Source organism: Nyctereutes procyonoides, unplaced genomic scaffold (assembly GCF_905146905.1).
Source record: "Nyctereutes procyonoides isolate TBG_1078 unplaced genomic scaffold, NYPRO_anot_genome, whole genome shotgun sequence".
Classification (NCBI taxonomy): Eukaryota; Metazoa; Chordata; class Mammalia; order Carnivora; family Canidae; genus Nyctereutes; species Nyctereutes procyonoides.
The window spans coordinates 48502975-48530336 of record NW_026575131.1 but is presented as its reverse complement, the minus strand read 5'-3'; the positions used below and the strand labels follow the sequence as shown (position 1 = coordinate 48530336).

The window sequence follows — 27362 nt, the reverse complement described above, 5'->3', positions numbered from 1 at the left end:
TTTCCAGTCCAAGGTCGGAGCTACGCTTAGAGATCCCAACTTGGAGATCCTTACGGCTTTCCCACCCGCCAGCGCCCCGGACACCCCGCCCGCTCCACGATCCAAAAGCTACAAGAGGAAGGTTCGACTCCGGCCTTTAGGAAACTGATCCCGGGCCCTTTCCGGGGGCACGTCGGGAAATATAGTCTTTTCGGTAAAAAAGTCACTTCCGGGTCAAAATACGAGAGTGGGCGTGGCTTCGGGGTCCCTTCCCCCATTGGGCGTTGAATTTCCCGGCTACCCAAAACTTGCGGTTTTTTGGGTTCCGGTTGTTGACAGGCACTGCTACTTCCCTTTTAGCTTCATGTGCGCCTCTGCGCATGCCCCGTGTGCTTGTCCGCCAGTCGAGGGGGACTTTGGTTTTGTTTCAAAGACTACATTTCCCAGAAGGCCGCGCGAGTGGGCGGGGCTCCTCGCCCCAAGGGGTGGGGCGCGGCACTCGGAGCGGACGCTGAGCCTGTGACCTCTTTCTTTCTTTTATTTAACGCAAAACTGGTGTGTCCACGCGCAGTGCTTCGCGGCCGGGCCGGACCCGGCGCGGACTGGCCAGCTCGGCCCGGCCCTTTGGAAGGCGAGGCCGAGGTGCACTGGGAGAACGAGTGAGCCCCTCCCCTGCTCCCTCTCCTGGAGTTTGGAACTGTCAAGCTCCAGCTCCCATCCTCTCTCCAGGCTCAAGACCCCTGCGCGGCCCACGCCGCGGGCCCGGCCGCGCTCGGGGGCCGGGCCGGGCCTGCCTGGCCGGTGAGAATCTGCACCAGCAGGTCGGTGGCCAGCATGTGCGAGGGCTCCTCGAAGCCGATGGTCAGCAGCTGCTGGTAGTCTCCCGGCGGCTGCGGGCACAAAATCCTGGGGGCCAGGACAGACAGGCCTGGACGTGAGCGCCCCCTGCTCCTCGGGAGCCCCTCCCCTCGAGTGAGAGGCTGTGGCTGAAAGAGGCTTTGTTTCAGCTGGGGGTGGGAAGAACCCTGGGGGGAAAGTGGTTTCCCTGTTGAGGAGAAACCTAGAGGGTAATGGCTCTGGGAGGCTGCACGACTCTATCCCTGGCCTGGCCTATCTATCACCCAGCTGCTGTGTGTCCTCAGGCAGGTAACTTAACCTCTCTGAGCACCTGTTTACTTCTTTGTAAGATGGGGCTTGTAGCACAGACTTAAATGGGTTGTGACTCAAGTCTGCATAAAGCACTTTTCAGGGCATAATAAAATGCTATCCTTATTACCAAGGGAAACAAAGTTGGGAGAAGTGGATGGTCTTTGGTGGGGTTCTGCCCCTCCCTCCAGGTCCCAAACCTACTTTGCCATCACCCTAGCTCCTACCATGAATAAAGGTCATCCTCCGCAGGTCCCAGCGGCACCCAGCGGCCAATGGACCACAGCTTCTGGATCTGGGGGCACGAATTGGCCGGGCTCTTGCCTGTGTCTTCCCATGTATCTCGATAGCACAGGAAGTAGCTGGGAGGGGAGGGGGCATCAGTTAAGAATGAGCAGTTTCCTAGCTTCTGTTGAGGGCTTTGAATTTGGGAGCAAGTGGAAACTCATCAGAATTTGCCCTCAAATTCTCAGGTAGGGATGTAGCTCAATATTGAGGCCTTTTCTCCCTGCTAGCCTACTTTTAAGATGAGGATTTTTATTTTAATGGAAGGGTGATTTTTTTAAGGTGGGGATGGCCTTTCAAAGAGCTTTGGTTTCCTGCTTGGCTTTCCATGGTGGTGGTGGTGGTGGTTCAGAGGCCCACACTGGCATTCTGCAAAGAGAGGGGAGAATTTTGGTTTTATAAGGGCACTCACTAATCCACATGGGAATCTTGACCCCTGCTGCTGGGCTCTGGGGTGGTTTCCAGGTTCCATCGCATCTTCTTATAGAGGTATCGGGGGAAGCGGCTGGCGGTGTAGGCGGCTGGGGCACAGTATCTGAAGATGGACACTTCATGGGAAGGGCTGATGGAGAACCTCCCACAGAAGAAACAGGAGATGCTGACAGTAGACAGGAGAGTGGGGGAATGAGGCAGGGCTCTGGACTCCACCCTCTCCCCACCCCCATTCCAGTCTCCTACCCTTTTACCTTAGGGGGTCAGTCTCCTCCAGGTCCACGAACCCAAAGGAGGCATACATGAGGACCAGCTGTTCCAGGCGCAGGGTCAGCTGTTGGGATATCTCCAACAGCTGCATGGAAGAAGGGGCATAATGAGATTAGCTGGCCTGCCAGGATCGCCCTCCCCCCACCATCTCCCACTCCTGAGGTTCTGATGAAAAGGGCATGGGGTCTAGGAAACCCTAGACCCCCTTTCACACACCCCCTTTCTGACCAGCTCCTGCAGGGTTCCGTAGATGGGGGGCACACTCCGTGCAGCTGCCTCCAGGTAGAGAAAGTAAGGCTCACACATCTGTAAGAAGGTGGGCATGGCCTTGGCCAGCTGTTCCTTCTGCACGCGGTCCCTGCTAAATAGAAAAGGAGGCCTTTGCCTGGAGTCCATTCCATTCTATTCACTGCCGACTTGTACCCCTAGCCTGGACCCCCTATTAAAAATTCCCCCTGTGCCAGGCCTTTCTCAGAATATCTTCCAGGATCATTTGCATCAAAACCATTGGGAACACTTGTTAAGATGCTGACACCTGAATTCTGCAACTGACTTTCACTCAAAATTTCCTGTAGGGTGGAGCCCAGAAATCTAGGGTTTAAACAGCCTCCCAGAGGATTCCAATGGATACTGGAAATGTGAGAATTACAGCCCCTATCCCCCTGGGCTGGGAATCATGCTATCCCTTGGGGGTTTCGGGGTGTGTGTGTGTGTGTGTGTGTGTGTGTGTCTGTGTGTGTGTCTCACACTGGTAGCCCATGGGCCAAATCTGGCACAGATTGGTTTTGTTTAGCTTGCCCAGGGTTCAAAATATAAGCCAACAGTTAAAAAACTGGGAGAAAAGTCCTCGTGAATTGGCAACCCCTGGGGGCCACATAATAGCAGGTGCTCCCTCACCCCGAATTTCTACATAGTCCTCATCACTCTTCGAAATGGGATCCCCAATCAACGAGCTTCGTTTACTGTCTCTGGCTTCTGATGCTTTTGAGTTTGGGAACCTAGCGTGTGTTGCTTGTACTGTGACCCTCTCCTCAGTCTCCTCAGGTAACTCGGTTACCCTCTCGGGAGCTAGGACCCCGTCCAGCATCACCTGTAAAGTAAGTAGCTCTGGAAATCATCTGCCTTCTTGAGCAGGTAGCGGAGCTGTTCCGTGATGGGGCTGAACATGGTGTCCAAGGGGAGGCGAGGCGGGGCGGGCCCCGGGGCCAGAGGCTCAGGGGAAGGAGTAGCGGTAGAGGCCTCCTGCAGCTGCCCCTGGACGTCCTCCGGCTCCGCCTCCAGTGGATCCCCAGGTCCGCCAGGGGACGCCAACCAGGAGGCGTCTCCGCAGGGCTGCGCCCCAGCTTCCAAGTCGTCCGGGGGCGGTGTTTCCCCAGGGCCCGGGGGGAGCGGCTCCACGAACCACTGCTCGGTAGCCATCGTGGGGTCGCCGGCGAGGACCGCGGCGCTTTAAGCCTCCGGCGCTCACGTTGGCCGCGGGTTCGACCCCGCCCCGGGAAGCTCGGACTTGCCGGCGCTGGGAACGCGGCCCCTCCGACGCGCCCCTGCCTCGACCTCTCTGCCGGCGCGGCGCCGCGCGGAGGGAGTTCGCCTCGTTTGAATTTCAACACGCGGGAGGGGCGCGCCGCTCCGGTTCGCGCTGCGCGCCCGCGGGGCCCCCGCGCACATGCGCGCTCCCGGAACCTGGCTGTCTGGGGGCGGGGAGGGGGGCGCGCGTCCCAGAGAGGCGACCTGGGCGGGTGCTGGCGCGGCCCTGTCCTGGGGTGCGGCCCGGGGGCCAGCGGCTTTCTCTCTCCTAGGCTGCTTCCTAGGGAAGAGGGGTCTTTCCCGAACCTCCAACCCGGGGCGCAGGTTACATAAAGGGGGGACACCCCGGCCTCATAGAACCTGACTCTGGCCCCAGAATCTGTATATAAAAACAAACAAACAAACAAACAAACAAACAAAAACCCCCCAAACTCTAATGGAGTTGATAAACTGCATTAGAACTTAGTAGGGACTTGTGAGGTCAGTAGCTGTTTCAACTGCTAACAACACTGAAAATCTCCACTTGGAAAAACGTGCCTGTCCCAGGATCTCATCCCTTCTATTTCTTCTATTGGCGAGGACCGCGAAGCCTGGAGACCCTACACGGGCCCAGAACAGACCCCTGTATTATAGACTAGATTCTTGGTGGCCTGCCAAGGCTGACAGACATACAGCTACGAAGCCAAGTGCATTTACACTTAAAAAGACTCTGGGCAAAGAGCTCAGACAGGTGTCCGACCCCACCCTGTGTGACCCTGAGCAAGCATCCTTGCTGTGCTGAGCCAGTTGCCTCTTCCAGAAAGTGGTTTTTTTATGAGCTCTCTGCCTCATAGGGCTGCAGACAGAACGACTGAGAAAATGCTCGTAAAGCCGAGTTAAACTGCTGGTCACTCAAATATTTGAGTGCCTACTGTGTGCCTGGGTACTGCTCTGAGCGTGGGGAGATGACCCAACTGAGCAAAGATCCCTGCTCTCCCGGAGCACTTCTTGTCCTAGCTGGCTGTGGGGCAGCCTCACGCACTACCTGTCTTTCTCCTCAACTGTCTTAACTCTAGCCCCTCCCAGGAGGCTGCTATAGGTCTTCCTGCCCCTCCCCCACTCCATTCATAAAACTCAACTCCTGGCATTTTTTTTTTAAAACTTTATTTAAAAAACCTTCGGTGCAATATTAAAAAGCAATACAGCCAGCTGGAGCGACAGCCAACAGAAAGAAAGGAGAGGGTTAGGGAAGACCCAGGGACCCCACCCCAGCTGTTCCCAGGGGCTGGAGGCCAGAGGCAGACTGGGATAGGGCATGGGTGGTTGGGGAGAGAAGAAAGGCCACCCATCAAAATGAACAGGTAAAACAAAACATTTATATAGGAAACATCTGGGTGAACTGAAGAGGATCTAGGGGAGATAGGAAGCCCCCACTTTTTTTTTTTTTTTTCAAAAATGTCCTAGACTTGGGGGGAGGGCTGGCCTCCTGGGATGAAATGAGCAGGCCCTGTCTCACCCCACACTCCTCTATTATGGAGTACAGGATGTGCTGGGGGCCAAATGTGTGTATGCTAGGAAAACACAGGGAAGAGATGAGAAGGGAAGAACGCCCCCTCACTGGAATCTGTTGAGGGCGGAGAGTGTCCCCATCCAGCTCCTGGACTCTGGGGGTCTTGGGTGAGATGGGGGCTGGAATGGGCTGGGGCAGAGGGGAGGCTGGGCGCTCAGCCCAGAAAGCCATCGGGGTCGTCATCCTCAAAGTGGCCTTGCTGTAGCACCTTGATGTGGTGCTCGTAGATTTTCAGGGCTGGGCCCAGACGGATGGACAGGCCAGTCAGCACATCTGTGCGCTGCATGAGCAGCAAAGACTTGCCATCAATTTCCTGGGTGGGACAGAGAGAGAACGAGCGAGCAGGGTCAAAGCAGGGTCAGAGCAGATGCCCTCCCACTGAAGCCCTGGAATAGAGGGGTACACCGAGGGATGGGAACTCGCCTGCTCTTGGAAAGCTGTTGCCTGCTCCGGGAAGCCGGCCTCGGTGAAGTACTCGACCACATCCATCACCGTCCACTCGACAGGGTCAGCCGGCTTCTCTTTGCGCCCAGAACTGTGTCAGAACAGACGCAAGCAGTGAGCCGCGATCCTCCCGGTTCTTACACACATGTAGGCAACACCCCCATGTCTCAAATACCCCAACTTACGGACAGCCAAAGGGGGTTCCATCAGCCCCGGGCAGGGCTGGTTTTCCTGGGGGCAAAGGCACAGGGGATGGGGAGTCCGGCCCAGTGGCAGCAGAGGCTAGGAGAGAAAACACGTACGCCTATGGCTTTGTCTTGGGGTTCAGTTCCTCCCCACCAGGCAACACCCTTCAACTCAGAGATCCCTACCTGACCCCCCCTCCTTATTCATGGCTGCCATGGAGAACACTTGGCGGGTACCACTGCCCGGTGCCGGTCCCCGGCCTTCATCCTGGCCCTGGTGGGGTCCACAGGGCGTCCACTCCTTGACCCTCTCCTTGGCACTCTGAGGGCCTCGCTCGCCATTAAGCTGGTGGTGCTGGGCACCTGCTGGACGGTCACCCTCAGGCACCTCCGAGCCCTCGGACACATCATCTTCCTCATCCTCATCTTCGTCATCTTCTTCCTCCTCTTCCTTCTCAAGCACTCGCTCTTCTCCACCTCTCTGGTGCCCGGGAGAGAGGCGGGAAAGGTTAGTGGCTGTTCCGGCCCCGGGCCCAGACCCTGCGATCCAGGAGCGAGTGGTGTGCTCAACACCCACCTTTAATATCAACACGGACTAACTTTTACGCATTCAGTCCGTGCCAGGCTCTGTGTTAATAAAGCCCTCAGTAGCCAAATCTCACTAAACTCGCTCAACAACCTCAAGGGGTCGCTACTGCTATTAAGTCGCTTTCTACAAGCGGAGGAAACTGAGGCTCGGCAAGATTAAGTCACTTGCCAAGGTCACCATTCGCCGAACCCGCAGGAAAGACGCGAAGAGCCAGGGCCGCCCGCCACCCGGTTCCTCCCGGGACTCGCGCCCCGCCACCAACTTCGCCCGCACCTGCCTACCGCGCGGCACCCCCCCTTCCCCAGCGCGCTCACCTTGCTCCGCGACGCGCGGGCGCTGGCGGCCGGCGGCGCCCGTCCGGGCCTGTCCCCGCGGGGCAGCGCGAGCGCTCCGAGGCGGGTGCGCTCCAGGCGGCCCCGCGCTGCCGCCTCTTCCTCCAGCAGCCCCTGCACGCGGCCGCGGGTCAGGCGGCCGCCGGCGCCGCCGCTGCCCCCGAGGTAGCGCACGACTTCCCGCAGGCTCACGGGCCGCGCCGGGCCGCCGGCCCGCGCCGCGCCCCCCTCCGGCGGCTGCTGTGGCTGCGGCGGCGGCGGCTGCTGCTGCTGTGGCGGCGCCGGCGGCTGTGGCGGCGGCGGCAGCGGCGGCTCCCGGGCGGCGACGGCGGGCGGGGGGGCGCGGCGCGGGCCGGCCGGGGGCGCCACTGCCGGAGGAGCGGCGGGCGCGGGCGGCGGCGCGGCCAGGGGCGCGGCCCGCTGCGCGCGGGGGCCCGGCTGCGCGGGGCCGGGCGAGGGGGGCGCTGTGGCGGCGGCGGCGGCGGCCGCGCGGGGCGCCCGGGCCGGGGCGGTGGCGGCGACGGGCGCGGGCGGTGGCGGCGGGGCGGGCGTGGGCGGCGGCGCGGCGGCGGCGGCAGCGGCGGCGGCGGCGGCGGCGGCGGGGCCCCCGCGGGGGGCGCGCGGCGGGGCCGGCGGGGTGGCTCCGCGCCGGGGCGGCTGGACGCGCGCCGCGTTGCGGTACGAGATGCTCCCCTTGTAGCTGACCCGGAGCACGGCGCGCTGCTGGATCAGTTTCTCGAGCTCGGCGCGCGTGCGCTCCGGCTCCGGGCCGTGCCGCCGCCGCACCATCCGGCAGATGCGCTCCAGGTCCGGCCGCGCCTTGCGCGAGCGCAGCGAGTCGATGGTGTCCAGGATCCACTCTTGGTAGTGCGGGGAAGCGGCGGACGACGAGGCAGCGGCCGCCGTGGTGGCGGCCGCCGCCGTCTCCGGCGGGGGTAGGGCCGGGGGCCCCGCCATGCCTCCCGCCCGGCCCGGCTGCACCGTGCGCGCTGCCTCCCTCCCAGCGCGGCGCCCCCCTCCCCGGCTCCCCTCCCTCCGCCGCTGCCCGCCTCCTCCGCCTCCCCCCCCCGGGGGGCGCAGCGCCTCGGCGGAGCGGCGGCGGCGCTGCTGTTTCTTTGCAAAAAAAAAAAAAAAAAAAAAAAAAAAAAGCGAGAGAGAGGGAGCGAGAGAGAGAAAAAACAGTGAGAGAGAAAGAAAAGAGAGAAAAAAATATGCACACACTCACTCACTCGCACGCACGCACACACAGACCCGCTTCTGCTGGGCGCGCGCGGGGCCGGGGATGCGAGGAGGGAGGAGGGGAGCGCGGCGCGGCCGGCCCCTCCCCGCCGCCGCCGCCGCCGCACGCGCGCCCTGCGCCCGGGACACTCCGGCCCCCCTTCCTTCCCTCCCTCCCTCCTCCCCGCCGCCCGCCTTCCTCCCTCCCACCCCCACGCGCCCGCTTTTAAGGTGGAGCCCGGGCCCCCCGCCCGCCCCCTTTACCCTGCGCTCTCGCTCACTCTGGCTCGCTCCGGCCCCCCCTTACAACTCCCGCGCGCTTTTTAAGGAGGCGCCGTGGAGTTGGCGCCGGGGCGGGGGCGGGGGAAAGCGGCGGGCGGGGGAGGGGGAGGGGAGCGCCGGGGGGAGGGGAGAGGGGGCGGGCGGGGCGGGCGGGCGGCGCTCGGCCGCCCTCCAGCCATTGGGCGCGGGACCCAGACGTCCCCGGCGCCCAGCCCCCCTCTCCACGCCTCCCCGGCGCGCTCCGCTCTCGGGACCGCACTTACCGGGAACTCGCCGCCCGCGGGCCGGGCCGCTGCGCTTGCCGAGCGCCGCGGGGACCCTCGGACTGTCGCCGCCCCCGCGCCCCAGAGGCGCGCTTGGCCCCGCGCTCCGCGCCGAGGTTGCGGGGAGGGGGGCGCGCACGGTCCCCCCCACCCTCTACCCCCCCTGCCAGGGCCGCCCCCGCCGCCGCTCGGCCTCCCGGCGCGCGCCGGCCCCAGCGCCTCCCTAGAGCGCCCTCTCGGCCCAGGGCTGGACGCCGAGGGGGCGCGCCGCAGATTCGGGGACCCCGAATCCAGGGTCAAAGGGCAGTTTGGCGCCCCCTTCTCCTGCGGGGGGGGGTAGTGGCGGAATTCTGGCCAAACCCGGCTTTACAGGGACTCCAGGCCAGATCTTGATTAGCCAGGACGTTGGGGTCCGAAATTCTCTGTCCAAACCCCCGGGGGTATGTGGGTGGGTGACCGAAGTCGGGAACACCAGCAACACTTTTTTTTTAAACAAAACTTTATTGGTAATAGTTTTCAAATATGTTTACAACAGCACACTGTTCAAGAGGAAGTCGCGTCCTTCGCAGCACACAGGTTGAATCGCCCCCGTGCCCACCCGGGGCCCCACCCCAGGCCTGAGAGCTCCTCCTGGATGGGGAGAAGTTGTGAGAGGGACAAATATGGGGATGAATGGGGGTGGCTCCCCACTTTTCTGTTCAGAGAGAAAAAAAGCACAAATGGGGGGAGGAGAAGGGGTGATGGACAGCTGACAGCTAAGCAGAGGAGGAGCGCCCAGGATGGGGGGAAGGGGACGGAGGCTGCTGGGTGAATAAAATGGGCAGCCCCTCCCTAGCAACCCTGGCCTTGAACCCGGGACGTGAGGGGGAGGAGGGCTTTGCCTTTTTTTGGGGGGGGGGGTTGCCTTCCCAACTGAGCTGAGGAGGCTGGGCATTAAAATCTAGCTCAGAATAAAATTAGAGTTTAGGGGTAGTGCTGGTGGGAGGAAAGACCCTGGGCTTGGAGCTCCCCTTCTATCTTTTCGGGGGACAACTCCTCTTTGGCAGGGACAGGGGCAGCTGCTTTCTTTGTCTCGGCCAGAAGCCCAAGGGTGAAGAAAGGTCTGTTGGGGTGGAAGGGGGCAGGGGCTTCCTAAAGGGGCTGAGACCCTTCCAGGCTTGCCAGGGGACCCCCTGGGTTGGGGGGAGGTGGGCAGAGGAGCAGAGTAGATTAGCAGCTTGGGGCGGAGGTTTGAACCCCAGCTCCTTCCTTTACAAATTCAGTCTGCTTCCCAGCCTTGTTAAAATGGATTTGGGAAAGGGGGGGGCTGGGAGGGGTAGGGGTAGAGGAAGGGGGGGAGGCACTGGTGGAACTTAAATAAGATTATTATTATTTTTTTCTTTTTTAAATTCTAGCAAGCAGCCCACTGAAGAGGTCACTAAAATCTCTCCTTTCCAGGCACTACTGCTCTGAAGAGAAGGCTGGTCTTTCCTTCATTTGCCCTTAGTGGGTGATGCCTGTGTTCAGGGTAGGTGGGGATGGAGTTAAGTTTGGGCCCCTCTTTCCACACCCTGTCCCTGAATATGCCAGCAAGACATGGTCTGACTGGAACTCAGAAACTCATTTAAAACAGGCAGAAGTGGGCTGGGTGGTGGGCTTCTGGGGAGGAGGAAGGCAAAAGCAGTAGGGGTAGGGGGCAGGAAGGTGAGGGGATAAGGGGGAGCAGCTGGTGTTTCCATTCCTCTGAATATCTGACTTCCTGCTCCCCCTACCCTGGAGAGTGGGGTGGGGGTGAAGTTAGATGCAAGGAACTCTGGGGCCCTCTGGCTGTTCAATCCAACCCTCCCACCCCCCCACCAAAAAAAAAAAAAAAAAGAAAGAAAACCCATGGGGGCACAGGCACACCCCTAAAACTCAGTAAACTCCTTGCCACACTTTTCATTGATGGAGACTCGGATCTCTTCCTCCTCATAGTCGTCAAAATTACTCGTGTCCCCAGGGCCTTTAAACTTTGGTATGAAGGGAGCTTCCACCTGGAGAGGGGTCAAGAACCACTCAGACCTCAGTAGTCAACATAATCACCCTTACAACAATAAATATGAATGGCCTAACATTCATGAGATAATTTACTCTGACCCAGGCCTGAACTTACCATGAGAGTGTGGACTCACCTTTACAACCTAAGAATCTCATTATAGCCAATTCACCAGAGGGGTGTCTCCTACCCAAGGTCTCAGAGTGACCAAATGACCCCACGGTCCCACTTCTAGACCCCCACCGCTCTAAGGTGCCTCAGCTAGATTGACTTCAAACCTGTGGCCCATTTTCAGATGCCATTGCCTTTTCCATCTCTCCACTGACAGCCCTCCCTGGGAGCTCATGGCCGGCTCCGGAAGCCTTTGGTGCACATATTCAGTGGTAGGACAGGGGAAAGGAAGCGGCCCACCTTCCTCTGATAGATGGCGATCCAGTCAGTTGTGGCAAACCACTTGTGGTTCTTGATATCGTTCACCCCATTCTTGAGGTTCCCGAAGCGTTTGGTGAGGTCCACCTGCAACAGGTTCCGTAGCAGATCCTTCAGGTCAGAGCTGAAGTGGGACGGGAACCGCACCTGGGGAGGGGGTCAACACAGACAGGGTGGGGCGTTTGTCTGGAGTCTGGGGATCCCAGAATGCTACCTTTGCCTCCTAACAGCCCTACTGGGTGGAGAACCCCCAACTTGAGTGTGCTTTAGAATCCCATTAAAACAGCGTGTGGGGCCCCCTGGAGTATCTGAGTCAGGAGGTTTGAGAACCTGTAGGTCTAGCCTGTTCCTCAGCCATGCTGATGCTTCTGGATAGGGGGCCACTCTGAGAACTGCTGCTCTGGGGTAAAGACTAGGATGGTTCCCATTTTAGAGATGAGGAAAGAGGCTCAGGAGGGTTAAACAGCTTGCCAGAGGTCACACAGAGGAGCGGGACAGGGGGGTTTCATCTTGGGTCTGTTGGACTCCAGAACTTGCATTCTTAGCCACTGCTTCCCAAGGCAGCTCTGCTGGGGCCTGGGGACTTCTGAAATATTCATGGTTCTGAGAGAGATGACTGTTCTTCTGTTTCCCCCTCTTTCTCTCCATAGCTAAGGCTCTTCCACTCTTTAAGGCTCAGTTCAACTCTTCCAGAAATTTCCCCAAAGCCTTGTTTGCAAGTAGTCACTGGGTTTACAGCTGCCACAACTAACTTCCAGCACGGCTCTCCAGCTTACATGCTGTATGACCTTGGCCATGGCCTTTAACCTCTCTGGGCCTGCGCCTGTCTCTCGGGCTTGGGGCAGATATCCCAGAGTTACAGGAGGGAGATAATACTGCTGAGCGTGTGAGAACTGTAAAATGCTACAAAGAAGGCAGTTATGGTCATCTTCTTCTCTTGCCCCCCTCAGAACAATCTATGTTTTTTTCTTTTTCTACTTTGGGCCATTTTCCCTACAATTTCTTTTCTGCCTGGTGACAGACACCTTGTCTTTTCTTTTTTAGTGACCCCATGTTGCAGCTGATTTCTTTCTTGGAGAGGCAAGCATCTGGTTCCCCAGTTCTCATATGGGTAGGATGAAGCTCAGAGGGGCAAAGGCACTTGCTCAAGGTTTCAAAGCCAATGGGTGGCTGAGCTAGACTTGGAGCTAGGCCAGCGTCCCAGGCTGAGCTGGGAGCTGCTTCCACTAATTCCCGGGCTAAGTGGACAGATGGCTGGGTCCTCTCAGCAAGGCAGTGAGCTGAGGGCAGAGGTGGGGCTCCCACCTTGTCTTGAGCCCGTGGTGGGGTCTATGATCATGTTCTCCAAGCCTGAGCTTCGTCACTCCTTTCAAGTGCTGGGGTACAGCCGAGGGGGTGCATCATGGGATGGTGAGCACATACTGTACTCTGTGACAGCTCTGCCCCCCCCACCCCGTACCCCAAGAGTTAGCAAGTCTGCATTTGGGAGAGGACATATGGGCTGCATACCCTAAGTGACCCTGCAGGGTCTGGAGCAGTACCCAGGAACTGCACACAGTTGTTTTTCTGCTGTGTAACTTGTGAAGACTCATGCTCAGTGGGACGACTGGAGGCAAACAGAGCCTCCTGTCGGGCAGGGAAGGTGTTCAGGTGAGCCTTGGGGTTCTGGAAGCCCTTGAGGTTATCAGCAGTGTGGGTCCAGGATTAGATGGGGAGGTGGTGTGAGGTGCTGGCCTCTTAATGTGACTGGTGCATCCAGCTTCATTGCTTGGCCTAACTTAATGAACTTCTAGATTGTTCTGACAACATGCAGGGCTCCACGGTGAGCAGGACTGGTGGGGAAGGATCTGTCTGGGGGCTTAGCCCCCATATCCAGGTCTCACCTTCCCAGAGACAATCTTCTCGTAGATCTGGATAGGCTGGTCAGCAAAGAAGGGTGGGTAGCCAGCGGCCATCTCGTAGATGAGAACCCCTAGGGCCCACCAGTCCACAGCCTTGTTGTAGCCCTGGAGTGAGAGGGGAGTATGATGTGAGGAGAGGAGGATGGGGAGGGGTGCAGGTGGAATGGGCCTCAGGGCAGTAGGATGGGCAGAGAGTGCCTACTTTGCTCAGGATGATCTCTGGGGCCAGGTACTCGGGGGTCCCGCATAAGGTCCAGGTGCGGCCTTTTACACGCTTGGCAAAACCGAAGTCTGTCACCTGTGGGCACAAGAAAAGGCTGTTGGCCAGGAAGGAGGGCGGGAGGGGCATGGATCCAGCCCACAGCCGCCTGGGCCTGCCCCTCGCCTGCCCTGGTAGGCACCTGAATGTAGCCCTGCTGGTCAATGAGGAGGTTCTCCGGCTTCAGGTCCCGGTAGATGAGGTCAAGTGAGTGCAGGTACTCGAAGGTCAGGACGATCTGGGCCGCATAGAAGCGGGCATGCGGTTCACTAGTGGGGATGATTGGGGAGGGGACAGGTGAGTGAAGGTGGTTATGCCCAGCATGACCTGCCCACCCCCACAAATGGTCTAGCAGCTGCCCGACAGAGCCGACCCAGCCCAGCTATTCCAAAACATAAGCAGAGCAGACTTCTTCATATATGGCACCAAATGGGAAAGAGCCCGCGTGTCCATTAACAGAGGAACATGATCAGAGTGCAGTAGATTCATACAATGGGAATTGTCCCCAACACCACTACCACGACAAACGATGAATATGCTCAACAACATGTCTAGATGTTAAGACGATTATGTGAAGCAAAAGAAAGGAACAGAATACTATAAACTCTGTGATTCCATTTATATCATGTCCAAACCCAGACCAAACATATATATGGTGTTTGAAACCAGAAAGGACAACTGCCTTCTTCAGGGCGGCAATTTGCCAAGAACGGGGTTTGAGGGAATTTTCTGGGGGGATGGAAATGTTCTCCATGGTATTCTGGGTGGTGGTTTCACAAGTGTATGCAACTGTGAAAACACAGAGGGCAGAACGTTGAACATCTGTGTATTCTGTTGTATGCAAAGTGCATATCTATATAACTAAGAAAAATGATAGCATAAATTTTTAAACTGCCAACTTAAACAGTGAGCTTTAAGTCACTGCTTCTGTTTTGTGGTGGCTGGGAAATCACAGATTCCTCGGCTCAGGGGCAACAAGAACCTAGACAGACAGGGAAAGCCCACTGCCCATCCCCAGATGGCTTGGTCATATGGTGACACCTGTGGACACCCCAGGCCTGCTATGTGGCAGGGGCTGGTCGGCTCACCTGAACCTTCCGATCCGCCGCAGATGCGAGAACATCTCCCCGCCAGGCACATACTCCATGACCATGTATAAATTCGAGTTGTCCTGTGGGAAGCAGCGGCTGATCAGGCCCCTGCTCCCCAGGCCCTGGGCCCCATTTGAAGGCCTGGTGTCCTTCCATAGATGTATGAAAATGAAGTGACAACAACAATCCTGGCTCCCATATGAAGCCTGTTTGGAGTGCCAGGCACTGTACTCCCTGAGCCACCCGTCACATTTCCTTCTGCCCACAAAGTAGGAAGGGCAGCTGGTATCCTGCTTCTAGGGGGTCAAAGTGAGGGCTGGCAGGTGGGGTGTAAGGGGACCAGCCAACATGCCTGGGCTGGAGAGAGGACTCCATGGTGGCTCATGTCTGAGACTGTCTTGACCAAAGCTTGAGATTACAGTTTTGTCAACAGTAAAATGGGACCTGGATGGGCTAGAGAACTGGTGGGGCGCCAAAACGAAAATGTGAAGCCCCTTGTTAAAATTACTGCAACTTTTAAGATGACAGCAGCAGAGCTTTAAATCACACACGGGGCCTGTGTGACTGTCTGGGTCTCAGGCCTTGAATGGCTGTCCCCAGATCTTGTGATCACAGCTTAGGACAATACCTAAAATAGCTCATGTGGGGCACTCACACTGTGCTTGGAATGGTCATGGCTACCCCATTAGGTGGGGACTGTTATGAGCCCATTTTATAGACAAGGAAACTGAGTCTCAGGGCCAGTGAAGTCGCTTGCCAGCGTCACGTGGCCTGGAGGTACACAGAGCTGGCATTGGAATCCAGGCTGCATGGCGCAGTTCGGGCCAGTGGTCGTGTGTCAGGTGCTTGCTGTAAAACGGAGAGGTGGTTTGGAGGGATGTCAGCCAGATTGGTGATCTGCCCAAGGTATTCAAGCTGGAAGCTGGCGGGTCCAGGAGTTGAACACAGGTCTACCAGAGTCTCAGGCTGACTCGTGCCCCCTAGCATCCCTCCTCTGGGGCTCTCCTTCTTTCCTGTTAGTGGGCCTGCTTCCTCAGGCAGCCACTGCTTGCCCTCAGCCCCCACCCAGCTTTGGGGAACCTGAGGCTGTACTGCTAAGCAGTGACCCTGGCCTGGGGACCCCACCTTGAAGGAGAACTCGAGTTTGACGAGGAACGGGAAGTTGACCGCTTGCAGGATGCGCTTTTCGTTCAGGGTATGCTCAATCTGTTTCAGCTTCACGACCTGTAGGGGCAGGAAGGGAGGGCAGAGAGGAGGGCATGTGAGAGGTTCCTTCTTTTCCCTGATGCCCAGAAGTAGGGCCTAGTAAAGTCAGGGGGTTGGGAGAGTCAGAGAAGGCTTCCTGGAGGAAGGGACAGCTAAGCTGAAACTGAAAAGACAAGCGAGAGTAGTGCCTAAGAGATGGGGGCTTTAGAAATACCTTCCCTGCATTCAGAGCAACCTCACCACAGCCACTCAAACCCGAGGCTAATTGTTCCTCAGCTGTCCCCAGCAGGTACCTCACACATAGTGACAAGAGCCCTGAGGGGTATGCACTGTGCATGTGGCAGTTTGGAAGACTCAGATGCAGAGAAGGGAAGTGACTTGCCCAAGGTCACTCGCAGCTAGTCAGTGTTAGGCCCACATGACTCATGCAGGCAGGTTGGCCCTTTGGTCAGCTCTGATCTGCTATGCTCGGGCATTTCCTGCTCTGCTCACAGCTGGTGCCATAGGTCTACACCTGCACTGTCTGTTGAGTCCACACTAGCCATGTATGGCTGCTGAGCTCCTGAGATGTGGCTAGTTGACTAGGGAACACAGTTTAAAATTTTAAGTTTTATTTTTTTATTTTTTTTAATTTTTTTTTTAATTTATTTATGACAGTCACAGAGAGAGAGAGAGAGAGAGAGGCAGAGACACAGGCAGAGGGAGAAGCAAGCTCCATGCACCGGGAGCCCGACGTGGGATTCGATCCCGGGTCTCCAGGATCGCGCCCTGGGCCAAAGACCGGCGCTAAACCACTGCGCCACCCAGGGATCCCAAATTTTAAGTTTTAGAGGCACCTGGGTGGCTCAAGTGGTTGAGCATCTGCCTTTGGCTCAGGTCTTGATAGCAAAGGTCCTGGGATCGAGCCCCGCATTGGGCTCCCCACAGGGAGCTGGCTGCTTCTTCTTCTTCTTCTTCTTCTTCTTTCTATCTATCTATCTATCTATCTATCTATCTATCTATCTATCTATTCATTCATTCATGAGAGACACACACACACAGAGAGAGAGAGAGAGGGGCAGAGGGAGAAGCAGGCTCCATGCAGGGAGCCTGACATGGGACTCGATCCCGGGTCTCCGGGATCACGCCCTGGGCCAAAGGCAGAGCTAAACCACTGAGCCACAGGCTGCCCCGGGAGCTGGGTTCTCCCTCTGCTTATGTCTCATGAATAAATAAATAAAATCTTTAAAAAAAATAGTAAAATAAAATTTTAAGTTTCTAAAATGAACATTTAAAAATGGATATTGGGGGGCACCTGGGTGGCTCAGTGGTTGAGCATCTGCCTTTGGGTCAGGTTGTGACCCTGGGGTTCTGGGAATGAGTCCCACATTGGGCTCCCTGTGGGGAGCCTGCTTCTCCTTCTGCCTGTGTCTCTGCCTCTCTCTCTGTGTCTCTCATGAATAATAAATTAAATTAAAAAAAACTTACAGGGCAGCCCAGGTGGCTTAGCGGTTTAGCACTGCCTTCAGCCCAGGGCCTGATCCTGGAGACCCGGGATTGAGTCTCACCTTGGGCTCCCTGCATGGACCCTGCTTCTCCCTCTGCCTGTCTCTCCCTCTCTCTCTCTCTCTGTGTGTGTGTGTCTCTCATGAATAAATAAAGTCTTGAAAAAAAATTTACAAACGGAGGCTTGGGGTGCCTGGGTGCCTCAGTCGGTTAAGCGTCTGCACTGGGCTCAGGTCATGATTTCAGAGTCCTGGGATCAAGCCCCATATTGGGCTCCCGGCTCAGCAGGGAAGCTGCTTCTTCCTCTCCTCTGCTGCTCCCCCTACTTGTGTGCATGTGCTCCTTCTCTCTCAAAAAAATAAATAAAATCTTAAAAAAAAAAATCTATTAAAAAAAGAAGGACACTCAAGGTAGTTCCTGGGTAACTTAAGCTTGATTAGAACAACGTGGGCTATGTGAATATGCTTTTCCAACCTCTCTGCTTTTTCTTGTTAGAAAGTGAAGACTAGAAAAGTAAAGACTTAACATCTGAAGAGATGTAAGTATAAAATACACACGGGACTTTGAAGACTTAATACAGAAAAAAATTGAGATATCTCGTTAATGATATTTTTACACTGGTTACATATGTTCAAATTACAATATTGTAGATATACTGGCTTAATTAGAGTACGCTGCTGAAATTAATTCTACCTATTTCTTTTTACATTTTATTTTATTTTATTTTATTTATTTTATTTTATTTTTTTATTTATTTATGATAGGCACACAGTGAGAGAGAGAGAGAGAGAGAGGCAGAGACACAGGCAGAGGGAGAAGCAGGCTCCATGCACCGGGAGCCCGATGTGGGATTCGATCCCGGGTCTCCAGGATCGCGCCCTGGGCCAAAGGCAGGCGCCAAACCGCTGCGCCACCCAGGGATCCCTCTTTTTACTTTTTAAAAGGAGTTTCTAGAAAATTTAAAACCGGGATGCCTAGGTGGTTCAGTGGTTGAGCATTTGCCTTTGGCTCAGGGCATGATCCCGGGGTCCCGGGATCGAGTCCCACATCGGGCTTCCTGCAGGGAGCCTGCTTCTCCTTCTGCCTATGTCTCTGCCTCTCCCTGTCTCTCGTGAATAAACGAGTAAAATCTTTTTTTTTTTTTAATTTAAAACCATATATGGCTTGCAATACGTTTCTACTGAACAATGCTATCCTACAGCAGTGTTTGGCATAAAGTAGGGTCTCAAAAATATTTACAGAAACAAGGTCTATGTGGGGCACCTGGGTGGCTCAGTCAGTTAAGTGTCTGCCTTTGGCTGGGGTCAGGATCCCAGGGTCCTGGAATCGAGCTTTGCATCGAGCTCCTGGCTCAGCGAAGAGTCTGCTTCTCCCTCTCCCTCTGCCACCCCCAACTCCTCACTCCTGCTTGTGTTCTCTTGCTATCTCTAATAAATACGTTTTAAAAAAAAAGAAAAGAAAAAAGGTCTATGTAAATACAACACTTTCCCCAGGACGACTTCTGACTTCCTTGATATAGACTAAGTGTCTGAACCCATGTCCACTACCTGGATTTCCATCAGTGGTTGGTCTGGAGGGGAAGCTTCATGAAGGCAGCACAGGCACTTCTGGCCCTCGGGTCTGGCACATTATGGAGGCTCAGAAAACAGTTGGTGAATGACAGACAGGGAGACCACTCAGGCAGTGGGAACAGTCTGAGTGAAGGCCCAGTGTGGGGAGGATGGTGGTCTCCTGGCCCAGCCATGCTTACCTTCTGTTTGTCGAGGATCTTCATGGCAAAGTGGTTCCCGGTCTCCTTGTGCTTCACCAGCATCACCCGCCCAAAGGAGCCCGTGCCGAGGGTCTTGATTCGTTCAAACTGATCCAAATGGGCTGTATTCTGTGGATGGAGGATTTGGGAGGGTCAGGGATCCCCTCCAGGTGGGAGCAAGGCCAAGGTCCGGGGCATCCCCTCTGCCACCAGCAGAGGGGGCCCAGAGGAGTGGGTGGAGTGCTGGGGGTGAGGACAGGGGGTGGAAAAACAAGATGGCGAAGGGCACATTCCTTAAGGCGGGTGGCAAGGGCCAGATCCGGCCCTGGCCTGGGGCCCAGGCACTGCTGGCAGCTGCGTGGGGGGCAGGGGCCACCAGGTGGAAGGGGGTGGTGGGGTGGGGGAGTGTGGCAGTGGGCGATTGGGTGCCTCTGCCCAGGAGTCCCCATGGGCATCTAGGGAGCAAATGGGGGCAGGTCCAGAGACCTCCACAAGGCCCTAATAGTCCTTGTCACGTTACAGGGACACAGCTGTAGGATGGGGGGCCGTGTGCTCACCCCTCCACGGCTATTCCTCCAAGGGGGGCTTACCTGAGCAGGATTTTCCCATTTTTTAAGAAAATCTTCTTTGGCTTTGGCTAAGAACTCTTTCACTGAAAAGAAAAGAGAGTGTGTTAGGTAGAGACCCCATCTTATCAGGGTGGGCCTAGGCTATTCCTGGGGAGATGCTCATTTGTGTAAAGTGGGACATAGCTGTCTCAGCCCAGAGACTGACCTTTGGTAACTTCAGGTACCCTGGCTGAGCTGGAGGGCAGCTTTGGGGGGTCCCAATCTGGGCTGGGGCCTAGGCCCCCTTTACTCAGAGAAGTGGGATACAGCCTCAACTCTAAACCAAACGGGGTGCAAGTTGACTCGGGGGGTTACTCTTAGGGGTACAGAGAGTGGTGCTCAGGCCAGCCCACCCCCACTCGCCCCAGTTCTGACCGACATTCCATGGCCAGGGCCGACGCCAGCCAAGATATTTATAGCCTGGGGATTTGGCTGCTCCTCCAGCCCCTTCTCTGGGGAGGCCAGGCCCTGGGTGGAGGCCTCTGGGGCTCGGGTAGCAGGCGCCCTTGGGGGGGCTCAGCTGTTGCCTTGGCCCCCAGCTGGCCCCACTCCTGCCTTTGCCAGTCCTGGGGTCCTTCTTCCGGAGCTGGTTCAAGGGGGGACCTTACCCAATGCCCATGCTCTATGGGCCCTTCAGCACCCCAAGGCAACATCACCATCTGGCTAATGGTGAAGACCTCCTGGTGGACCCTGGGCCTACCAACTTTCCTTTGACCCATTCTTCCCATTTACTATCCTAGAAGCTGAGGCTTGAAAACAGGCATTCTCACCAAGGCTGAGAAGAAGCCCAGCAAAGCAGTAAGGGGCCAGGACTCTGGGACAAGATCAAGTTCAAATCTTAGCCTGGTCTCTGATGAGCTGCGCAACTGACCTGATCTCAGTTTTCCTCATCTGTAAAATGGGATTAACACTAGTAATGACCTGGTAGGGTGGTTGTGAGGACTGAACAAGTTAATCTTGGCAAAGGCGGTTGGACAGTGGCTGGTACAGGGTTGGTGCATTATATACACATTTTTAAAGATTTTATTTATCTGACACAGAGAAAGAGAACACAAACAGTGGGGAGCCGCAGGCAGAAGCAGGCTCCCCAGTGAGCAGGGAGCCTAATGTGGGGCTTGATCCCGGGGATCATGACCCGAGCTGAAGGCAGACACTTAACCAACTGAGCCACCTAGGCACCTCATGGGTTAGTGCATTATAAATGGCAACTACGGATTCTGTTTTTAAGTATTTCTAAAAACTGTGATACAAAATATGGGGGCTGAGGGAGGGGTGTGTGCATTGACCTTTCAAACTTTAAATGTACAGCCTGGTGGATTCTTGCGCTACTGACCTGTCCTTGTAACCACCATGCGGGGCCAGGCACATTGTTGTTCAGGGACCCTTCTCATGTGTCAGTCCTGTGCTGAATGCTTTCTATGCTTAATTCCTATCCTGATGGGTCAGAACTGCTATTACTCTCATTGTACAGATGGGAAGACTGACCAGGCCTGAGGTTGCCGGCCGGACCTCATTGCCCACAAGATTAACTGCTTCACCCTTGGCTGGAGGCAGTGCACTGGAATGGCCCACAGACAGAGCTGTCTTCTATTCCTTGATGTTCCTGCAACATCTGCCACCCTCAGGGGTTCTGCACACTTGCACTTTGGCTTTTGTCTGTCATCTGCCTGGACTACCCATACACAGTGCTAGGAATCCCACACAGCCTCATGGGTAGCCACCACTCCCATGGGCCCCAAGACTCCCCTAAGCGTCTGGGGAGAAGAGCCTTCCATGGGGCTACAAGTGTGGCAGATGAAGACACTGTTGGCCAGGAAAGCCCTAAAATGAGTGACGGAGCAGACAGGGGGCAGTCAAGAAATGGTCAGGAGTCCTAGGCTGGTACCTGGCTGGGCCATCTACTGCTTGAGACCTCTCTGAGCCTGAGGGCTGCACCAAATCCAAGGCTTTGGCTAGCAGAATCTTTTTAGACATATAACACCTTCCTTGGAAACCTCCAAACATACACACTGGATTCCGGATGAAGGTGGCCATGGAGAGGGTACCCTCTTGGGGCTTCATCTTTGCCCACCCAAGAAGGCAATGGAAGGGGTGTGGTAAGAAACCAGAATGCCTGGTCCTGTTCCCCTGAGAACTGCCATACTCTTTTTCTTGACTCAGTGGGCCTGTGCCTTTGGCTGTCTGCTAGTACCCCACTGAGAGGCTCCAGTCCTAATACAGCCCTTGTCTGGACTCTCAAAGTACTAAAGGCCAGACTGTGTCCCCTTTGGTGCCGTTGGCTTGCCCAAATCTGGACAGTTGGGAGGGGAGACAGTGCCAGAAGAAGTGGGCAGATAAAGGGGGATAATGATGGGGGGAACCCCAGCCAGGAGCCCCCATACTCACCTCTGCTTCCTACCTCTTCCAGCAGAGGGTGCAATGCAATGGGGGGGGGTGGAGAAGGATAGGGTGATCTGGGGCCCATCTGCCCCTGGCCAGGGAGGCTCAGGGTGCTGGCTGTGGCTTAGGGGCCCAGAAAGCGTGGTGCAGGTAGGCCAGGAAGCGGATAGTCAGGTGGGCCCAAAGGAGCAGCTGCAGCCACAGCTGGAAGGTGGTCTCTGAGTCACTGCCCCGGCTGCTGCCTGACCCCACATCCATTCCAGGCAGCCCTGGACTCTCCCTGCAATCTTCCCTTTGCAGGGAAACCAGGAATACGCAAAGCCTCTGAGCTGGCTTCCTCCTGAGGGCCTCAGGGGACCAGGGAGGAGGAGCTGGTTGCCAGGGAAGCATTTAAAGGTACCTGCTCCCAGCTGGCCAAGGTTTGCAAAGGCCCTCCTTGGCAGAAGGCAGTGGGAAGATTCTCTTGAGGGTGTCCCTTCTGGCTGGCCTGGCTGCCCCAGGGGTGGAGTGCTAAAGCTAACTTCCTGTTCCAGGGACTTCACTGCTCCCAAGATGCCAGGTCCTGCCTTGCTCAGTGGGTGAACTACCCAGAGGATGGCACTGGATGTGCCCAGGGCAGTGCCCGCTGGGCAGAGGAGAAGGAGTTAAGGTTCAGGCCCAGGCAGCAGCAAGGGGCTCCCTGGGGGCCAAAGAGGCCCCAGAGCCCCGTTAATTAGCTGAAAGAGCGGATGGAGAGAAAGGCGTGGTGGTTGGGGGGAGTGGCAGATGCAAGAGCCACCCTATCCGTTCCCCAAAGTCCTCTTTGAACTTGGAGCCCCCAAATCCCGCTACCCTGAGAGAAAAGTGGGTGCGTCTGGATTTGTCTTGTTCCTGTGTAGAGGCAAAAAAGGGACCGACAAGCGCAGGATGTCCTTGGCCTCTGCCAAACGTTGCCCTGTGCTTGGCTCTGCTTTCAGCCATGAAAGTCCAACCGGAAACGAAAGGCTAAACCTAGGGGTGGGGGAGGGGGAGGCAGCCTTGACCATCTTCCTCCTTCTTTCCACATCCCAAATAAAGTGGAGGGTCAATGGTAGCTTCTCCGAAAGTGCCCAGCACCAGTGGCCCCTGCTAACAACAGGAAGTGGCAGAGAAGGGAAATCCAGCCAGCTGCTGGCTTATGAAACCTGCCCCCCTGCCATGTCTCCTATGGGGAATTGAGGGGGGTGGCTGCCAGCCTCCACTGTGGGCTGGGTTTGATTTGGGCTAACAGAACCCCAGACGCCCCTCACCCCAGACACCCCTCAACAAGCCAAGGCCACAGCAGGAGGCAGGAGCCCAGCCTCAGACTCCCCAGACAACCATCACAGCACACTCTGCCCTCCCAAACCTGTTTGTCCTGGGAATTCTGGGGCAGGGATGGATGCCCTGCCTGGGTTGGGACCCCTTCTTTGGGCTGGCTGATTTCTCCAATCCAGCTTGGACCCCAACACTGGACTGGACCAATTGCTATTCTGAACTAGACCCCTATTCTGGACCGGGGGGGATCACTCCCCAGTCGGATGAGCCTCCATCCTGTACTGAACCATCCACTATGTCCTGGACTCCACCATGAGTTGAACCAAGTCCCATTCTGAGCTCAGCCCAACCCTGGTCTGGACCATCCCACCACCGTGGTCCAAGCTGGACCCCCACTCTGGGTGGACCTTGTCTCTGGATGGGGCCACCCATACCTCCGCTTTTCCCCAGGCCCGCAAGCTCGGGGTTGTTAGTAAGGGAGGGTTTGCAGGGCCAGCCAGGGGTCCACAGACTCTTCCTCTCCACCTGTTCTCTAGACCCCACTGCAGCCCTTCCCTGGCTTGAGGGGCAGAGTGCCTGGGAAGTTGCTATAGCAACAGGGCTCATCCTCACCATCGTTGGTGTTGGAAGCCATCACTCAGTCTTCCTCTCAGGGCACCAAGACTACGGTGGCTGGGAAGGCTCATGAGACCTGCTGCACCAGCTGGGCTGCCCATGCCCAGTGCTCTATCTGTAGGGGGAGGCAGGGAACTGTGGGGTGGTGGCAGGAAGAGAAACCTAATTTAGGGACCAACGGGTGTGCAGGGGAGGGACAGACAAGACCCTCAAGCTTATGTAGGCCTGACTGGGCTGAAGGAAAAGCTGCCTTGGCAGGACCCTCTTGGGCACCCATACAACTGCCAATGCGCACAGGGTGTTTGCTACTCTCAGGCTTCTGGAGGATGGTAGAGGGCCACTATTCTTTCTATCCAGGGTCTCTGGGGGGCACATCTCGCACAGCCTGGATCTGCTTGTCTCTGGACCTGGAGGGGTCTCTGGGGGCTCCCTCTCACCAGCCCCACTTCGTCTGTGGGCCAGCTCCCAGGGGTGCCTTTGGCCAGTGCCAGCCAAGGCCTGAGCTCCACTTGGCCGCTTGTCCCCGGGCCTCTTGGGGCCACTGCTTCTCTCAGTTCTCCAGCTTCCTCAGAGCCCAGAGCTTGGTCTTTTTATATGTCCTCTTAGCATCTTACTCTGGCCTCTGCCAATGGCTTTGGCATCTTTGGGTACAGATCCCTCCTCGCCAGCACCCCCACCCCTCGCACCGCCTCACCCCTGAGCTTGTTCTAGATCCCTGTCCTCCTGGGAGGAAGCTGACACTTTCTCCTGCCATGGAGACAGTAGCATGGGGGCTGCAGGATGCCTCACTGTTGCCTACTATGGCTTGGGCATGTTCCTTACCCAGGTCAGGCTGGCAGCTGGCAGATGAAATTCAGGTGCCCCCTGCAGGCTGGCCTGGCTACTGCCCCCACCCCTACCCACATCCCACCCTAGTTACAGGAGGGCAAAGTTTGTCTAATTCCATCCTTTTGGAATCTGAGCTTGGAAGCAAAAAGGGGCTTCCTCTCCCATCCTATATCCTTCTCTGAGGGCCCCTGCAAGCCTCTGGAAGGAAGTAAAGCTTGGGACATTTCCCGAAGTTTGACATGGGTCCCACTGGTGGGGCATAAAATGATTTTAGGGATGTTTCACTTGTCCAGTTACATTGTATTTTAATGTGTATCAGAGAGAATATGACTGGCACAGCAATCTCACAATTTCATTTATATTACTGCTTAGGAAAGATCAAACTTTGCATCTGAACAAAGGTGGGTCAAAACTTTATTTTAAATTAAGAAAATGTAAGCAAATAGAGTAAAAATTAGGGAGGCAGCTTGAGCGTATCTGGGCTGGGAAATTCTGGCGTCTAGGAAGTCGGCTGTAAGCAGATCTGGATGTGAATCCTGCCTCTTTGACATCGTCTGTGTCAAACTCAGGTGGCATGTTTGGAAAATTCGGAGAAAACTTTTAAAAATCACTCAAGCAGAGAGATCTATGGAGACCATTTAGCCTGGCACATCCTAGATGCCCAATAAACAGGAGCTCTGTTTCATCGTGATAGTCTACTTCTGGGTGTCTGGCCTGTGCTCTGAGAGAATTAGTGTTTCCTTCCAGAGCCTCTTTGATCTTTTTCTCGGGGATCCTTTTCCCTGTGCAGCTTTTTGCCCCACACTGCATGTGTTTGATACGCCTTGAAAGTTTTCCAGGACGATGTCATTTCCCCAACTTTCAACTGAGCTACTGCAATATATAGCCACTTGCTTCCACCTTCTACCTCCCAGATAGCCTCACCTGCTGGGGGCCCAGCCCCTCCCCCTCTGCCCAGTCCCCTCCAAGCTCATGCCTAAACCTTTTTTGGTCACTACCCACCTGCTCCTCTGTCATCAAGTGCTCAGCTACAGGCACTTGCCTCCCTGTCCCCCGCCCATCGGTGACATGTCACGCCTTCCCATGGCTGCTTGGTGATTCTGAGTTCTGCCACTTGAATCCGTGTGGGAATAAAGTTCCTTGGGTTTCATGCCTGGGTCTTTCTGGGGGAAGGGGAGAGGTGTATTCAAAGAACTCAGACGTTGGGGTCTGAGACCGGAAATTGGGAAGGGCGTATTTGGACACGGCCTCCCTCAGTTCTGACTATTTCTGGGTAACTGGAAGGGGATCCTAGCTAAGGTCCAGCTACAGGTCTGGAGTGATGACAAATTAAGATCTAGGGGAACTGAGTAAGGGGCTTGAGGCCATTTCTGAAGGCATTTCCAGACACAGAATCTCCCTGGCCGGAAAAGTCCAACATAATTTGGGGACTGAGCGAGGAAAACAGGCCTCTCTCTGGCTGAGCCCTGGGAATGATCAGAATCTATTTGTCTCTTGGCAAAGCAAGTCCTTAGATGTCACTCACTACTCTCCCCAACTGTCATGCCTCAAGTCCCCTTTCTTACCATCCCAGCTCAAGCTGAATGAGCCCTGCTAAACCCAGACACTTCATACCCCACTTTTCATCCTGGGCCAGGAGCGGGTGAAGAAGCCCTGGGCACTGGGCGAGTGACGGAGCCTCAGTTGTGAAACAACCATTTATTGAGGGGCACTCCAAGATGCCTAGAGCTCACTGCATAGCGGGAGATGAGAAGGAGCACTGCTGCTGCCACCCCCCCCCTTCTTGCCCCGAACCCAGGAAAGAAGATGCAATGAATCCCAGCAAGACAGGCTCAAACTTGGCTTCGGAAGCACTGAGGCACTTCTTTAGGTTCATAAACAGTCTGCTACCTCGGCTAGGGACAGACGTTTGCTTGGAGGAGGGTACACAGGCAGAGAGACAGAGTGACAGAGTGACAGGATGGGAGAGGGGCAGAGGGACCCAGAAAGATCCTGTCCCCCATGCCAAGTGACACAGAAGGGAAAAACAACGCTGGAGGTGGCTCTGGGAAATGCTTAAGGGGGGCAGCCATGGGTTTGGAGGGGGGTGTGATAAGGTGAAAGGGGGAAGGGCAGGAGAAAGATGGCGGGGGCTGGAGGGGGGAGGGGTGTGGTCACCAAGTGGCCAAGGTCCCTGCGGGGTGGAGGCAGACCCCACAGCGCTCCCACTACGGCAGAAGCCTGGGTCGGGGTCTGGCAGTGGGTCCCATTAGAGGCAGAGGTGAGGAAGGAAGTGGGGGGAGAGGGACCAGGAAAGGAGGGGTTGGGGTGGGACAAGGCCCCATGTGGGGCCCCAGCGGTCATACGTGCCTTGGTTGGCAGTGACAGCTGGGTGGGGGGGGCACAGTCTTTGCAGTGGGGGGTGGCCTTTGGCAAGGGGGGCCCTACGAGGGTCTTTTGCGGACCCTGGGCGCCAACCTTGGACAGGCAGGGGGAAGGGGCGCCGGGAGGGGGATGAGCAAGAAATGGGGGGGGGGGCGCAAAGGGGGAGGGGCCAGGCGGTGATGGACAGGGCGGGGGCCGGCAGCGAGGGGCCGGGATCAGGGTCACGGCCCGGGCACTCACCGCTCTCCTGTTCGCTGCCCTTCTTGGCGGCTGCGGCGTTGCCCATCGCGGCGACGGCGGCCGGGGCCGGTCCCGGAGCTGCGGCGCGGCGGGTGCTGGCGGCGGCCGGCGGCCCCGGAGCGCGCTGGGCGGCGGCGGCGGCCCCTCGGGTTGGCTGCGCTGGCTGCGGCGCCGCGACCCCCGCCCAGCCCCTGCTTCCCGCGTCTCTCCGCGCCCGCCCGCCCGGGAACCTCAGCCCAAGTCCGCTGCTGCTGTCCGTGACGCCCCCGCAGCCCGCCGCTCATTGGCCGAGGCCGCCCTGAGTGACGGCGCCGCGCCGCCGCCCATTGGTCCTCCGCGGCCCCCCCGAGCCGCCATAGGCCCTCGGCTCCGTGACGCGCGCCGCGGACGCCCGGCCACTCGCGAGCTCGCGAGGCC

The 27362-nt window shown here is 56.8% G+C and overlaps 4 protein-coding genes across 5 annotated transcripts; all 4 read right to left on the bottom strand.

Annotated features, from left to right (window-relative positions):
* Positions 1-542: 542 nt before the first annotated feature.
* CUNH19orf67 (chromosome unknown C19orf67 homolog) lies at positions 543-3531 on the bottom strand. Its single transcript, XM_055343573.1, has 6 exons — positions 3203-3531; positions 2329-2473; positions 2097-2197; positions 1823-2008; positions 1353-1487; positions 543-885 (listed from the first exon to the last, which is right to left on the bottom strand). The coding sequence occupies exons 1-6, from the start codon at positions 3529-3531 to the stop codon at positions 711-713; spliced, it is 1071 nt and encodes a 356-aa protein (XP_055199548.1). The 3' UTR covers positions 543-710.
* A 1241-nt stretch (positions 3532-4772) lies between these two features.
* SAMD1 (sterile alpha motif domain containing 1) lies at positions 4773-7843 on the bottom strand. Its single transcript, XM_055343572.1, has 5 exons — positions 6721-7843; positions 6004-6298; positions 5818-5914; positions 5612-5723; positions 4773-5501 (listed from the first exon to the last, which is right to left on the bottom strand). The coding sequence occupies exons 1-5, from the start codon at positions 7693-7695 to the stop codon at positions 5343-5345; spliced, it is 1638 nt and encodes a 545-aa protein (XP_055199547.1). The 5' UTR covers positions 7696-7843; the 3' UTR covers positions 4773-5342.
* Positions 7844-10166: 2323 nt separating this feature from the next.
* On the bottom strand, positions 10167-27181 carry PRKACA (protein kinase cAMP-activated catalytic subunit alpha). 2 transcript variants are annotated; one of them, XM_055343570.1, is made up of 10 exons: positions 26946-27181; positions 19227-19288; positions 18637-18765; positions 15321-15419; positions 14193-14275; positions 13247-13373; positions 13048-13143; positions 12828-12950; positions 10927-11091; positions 10167-10513 (listed from the first exon to the last, which is right to left on the bottom strand). In XM_055343570.1, exons 1-10 carry the CDS (start codon positions 26989-26991, stop codon positions 10388-10390), a joined length of 1056 nt encoding a protein of 351 aa, XP_055199545.1. In that variant the 5' UTR covers positions 26992-27181; the 3' UTR covers positions 10167-10387. The 2 variants fall into 2 exon arrangements, with proteins under 2 accessions (XP_055199545.1, XP_055199544.1); XM_055343569.1 differs by lacking the exon at positions 26946-27181 and adding an exon at positions 21630-21727.
* On the bottom strand, positions 21729-24171 carry SMIM46 (small integral membrane protein 46). Its single transcript, XM_055343571.1, has one exon. The coding sequence runs from the start codon at positions 22011-22013 to the stop codon at positions 21729-21731; it is 285 nt and encodes a 94-aa protein (XP_055199546.1). The 5' UTR covers positions 22014-24171.
* Positions 27182-27362: the final 181 nt, after the last annotated feature.

Bases quoted from the DNA above. Each gene is read 5' to 3' on its own strand.
- CUNH19orf67 (XM_055343573.1), bottom strand. From the start codon at position 3,531: ATGGCTACCGAGCAGTGGTTCGTGGAGCCGCTCCCCCCGGGCCCTGGG. The intron at 2,009-2,096 runs GTAAAAGGGTAG...GTCTACTGTCAG, and splicing joins GAGGAGACTGACCCCCTAAG to CATCTCCTGTTTCTTCTGTG. The intron at 886-1,352 runs GTAGGAGCTAGG...CCTGGCCCCCAG, and splicing joins GAGGATGACCTTTATTCATG to GATTTTGTGCCCGCAGCCGC.
- PRKACA (XM_055343569.1), bottom strand. From the start codon at position 21,708: ATGGGCCCCAGATCACCCTATCCTTCTCCACCCCCCCCCATTGCATTG. The intron at 12,951-13,047 runs GTAGGCACTCTC...CTCTCACTCCAG, and splicing joins CAGAGATCATCCTGAGCAAA to GGCTACAACAAGGCTGTGGA. The intron at 10,514-10,926 runs GTGGGCCGCTTC...ACCCCTCTCCAG, and splicing joins TCGCCATCTATCAGAGGAAG to GTGGAAGCTCCCTTCATACC.
- SAMD1 (XM_055343572.1), bottom strand. From the start codon at position 7,695: ATGGCGGGGCCCCCGGCCCTACCCCCGCCGGAGACGGCGGCGGCCGCC. The intron at 5,915-6,003 runs GTAGGGATCTCT...TTTCTCTCCTAG, and splicing joins GAATAAGGAGGGGGGGTCAG to CCTCTGCTGCCACTGGGCCG. The intron at 5,724-5,817 runs GTAAGTTGGGGT...GTTCTGACACAG, and splicing joins GGAACCCCCTTTGGCTGTCC to TTCTGGGCGCAAAGAGAAGC.
- SMIM46 (XM_055343571.1), bottom strand. From the start codon at position 22,013: ATGCTTCCCTGGCAACCAGCTCCTCCTCCCTGGTCCCCTGAGGCCCTC.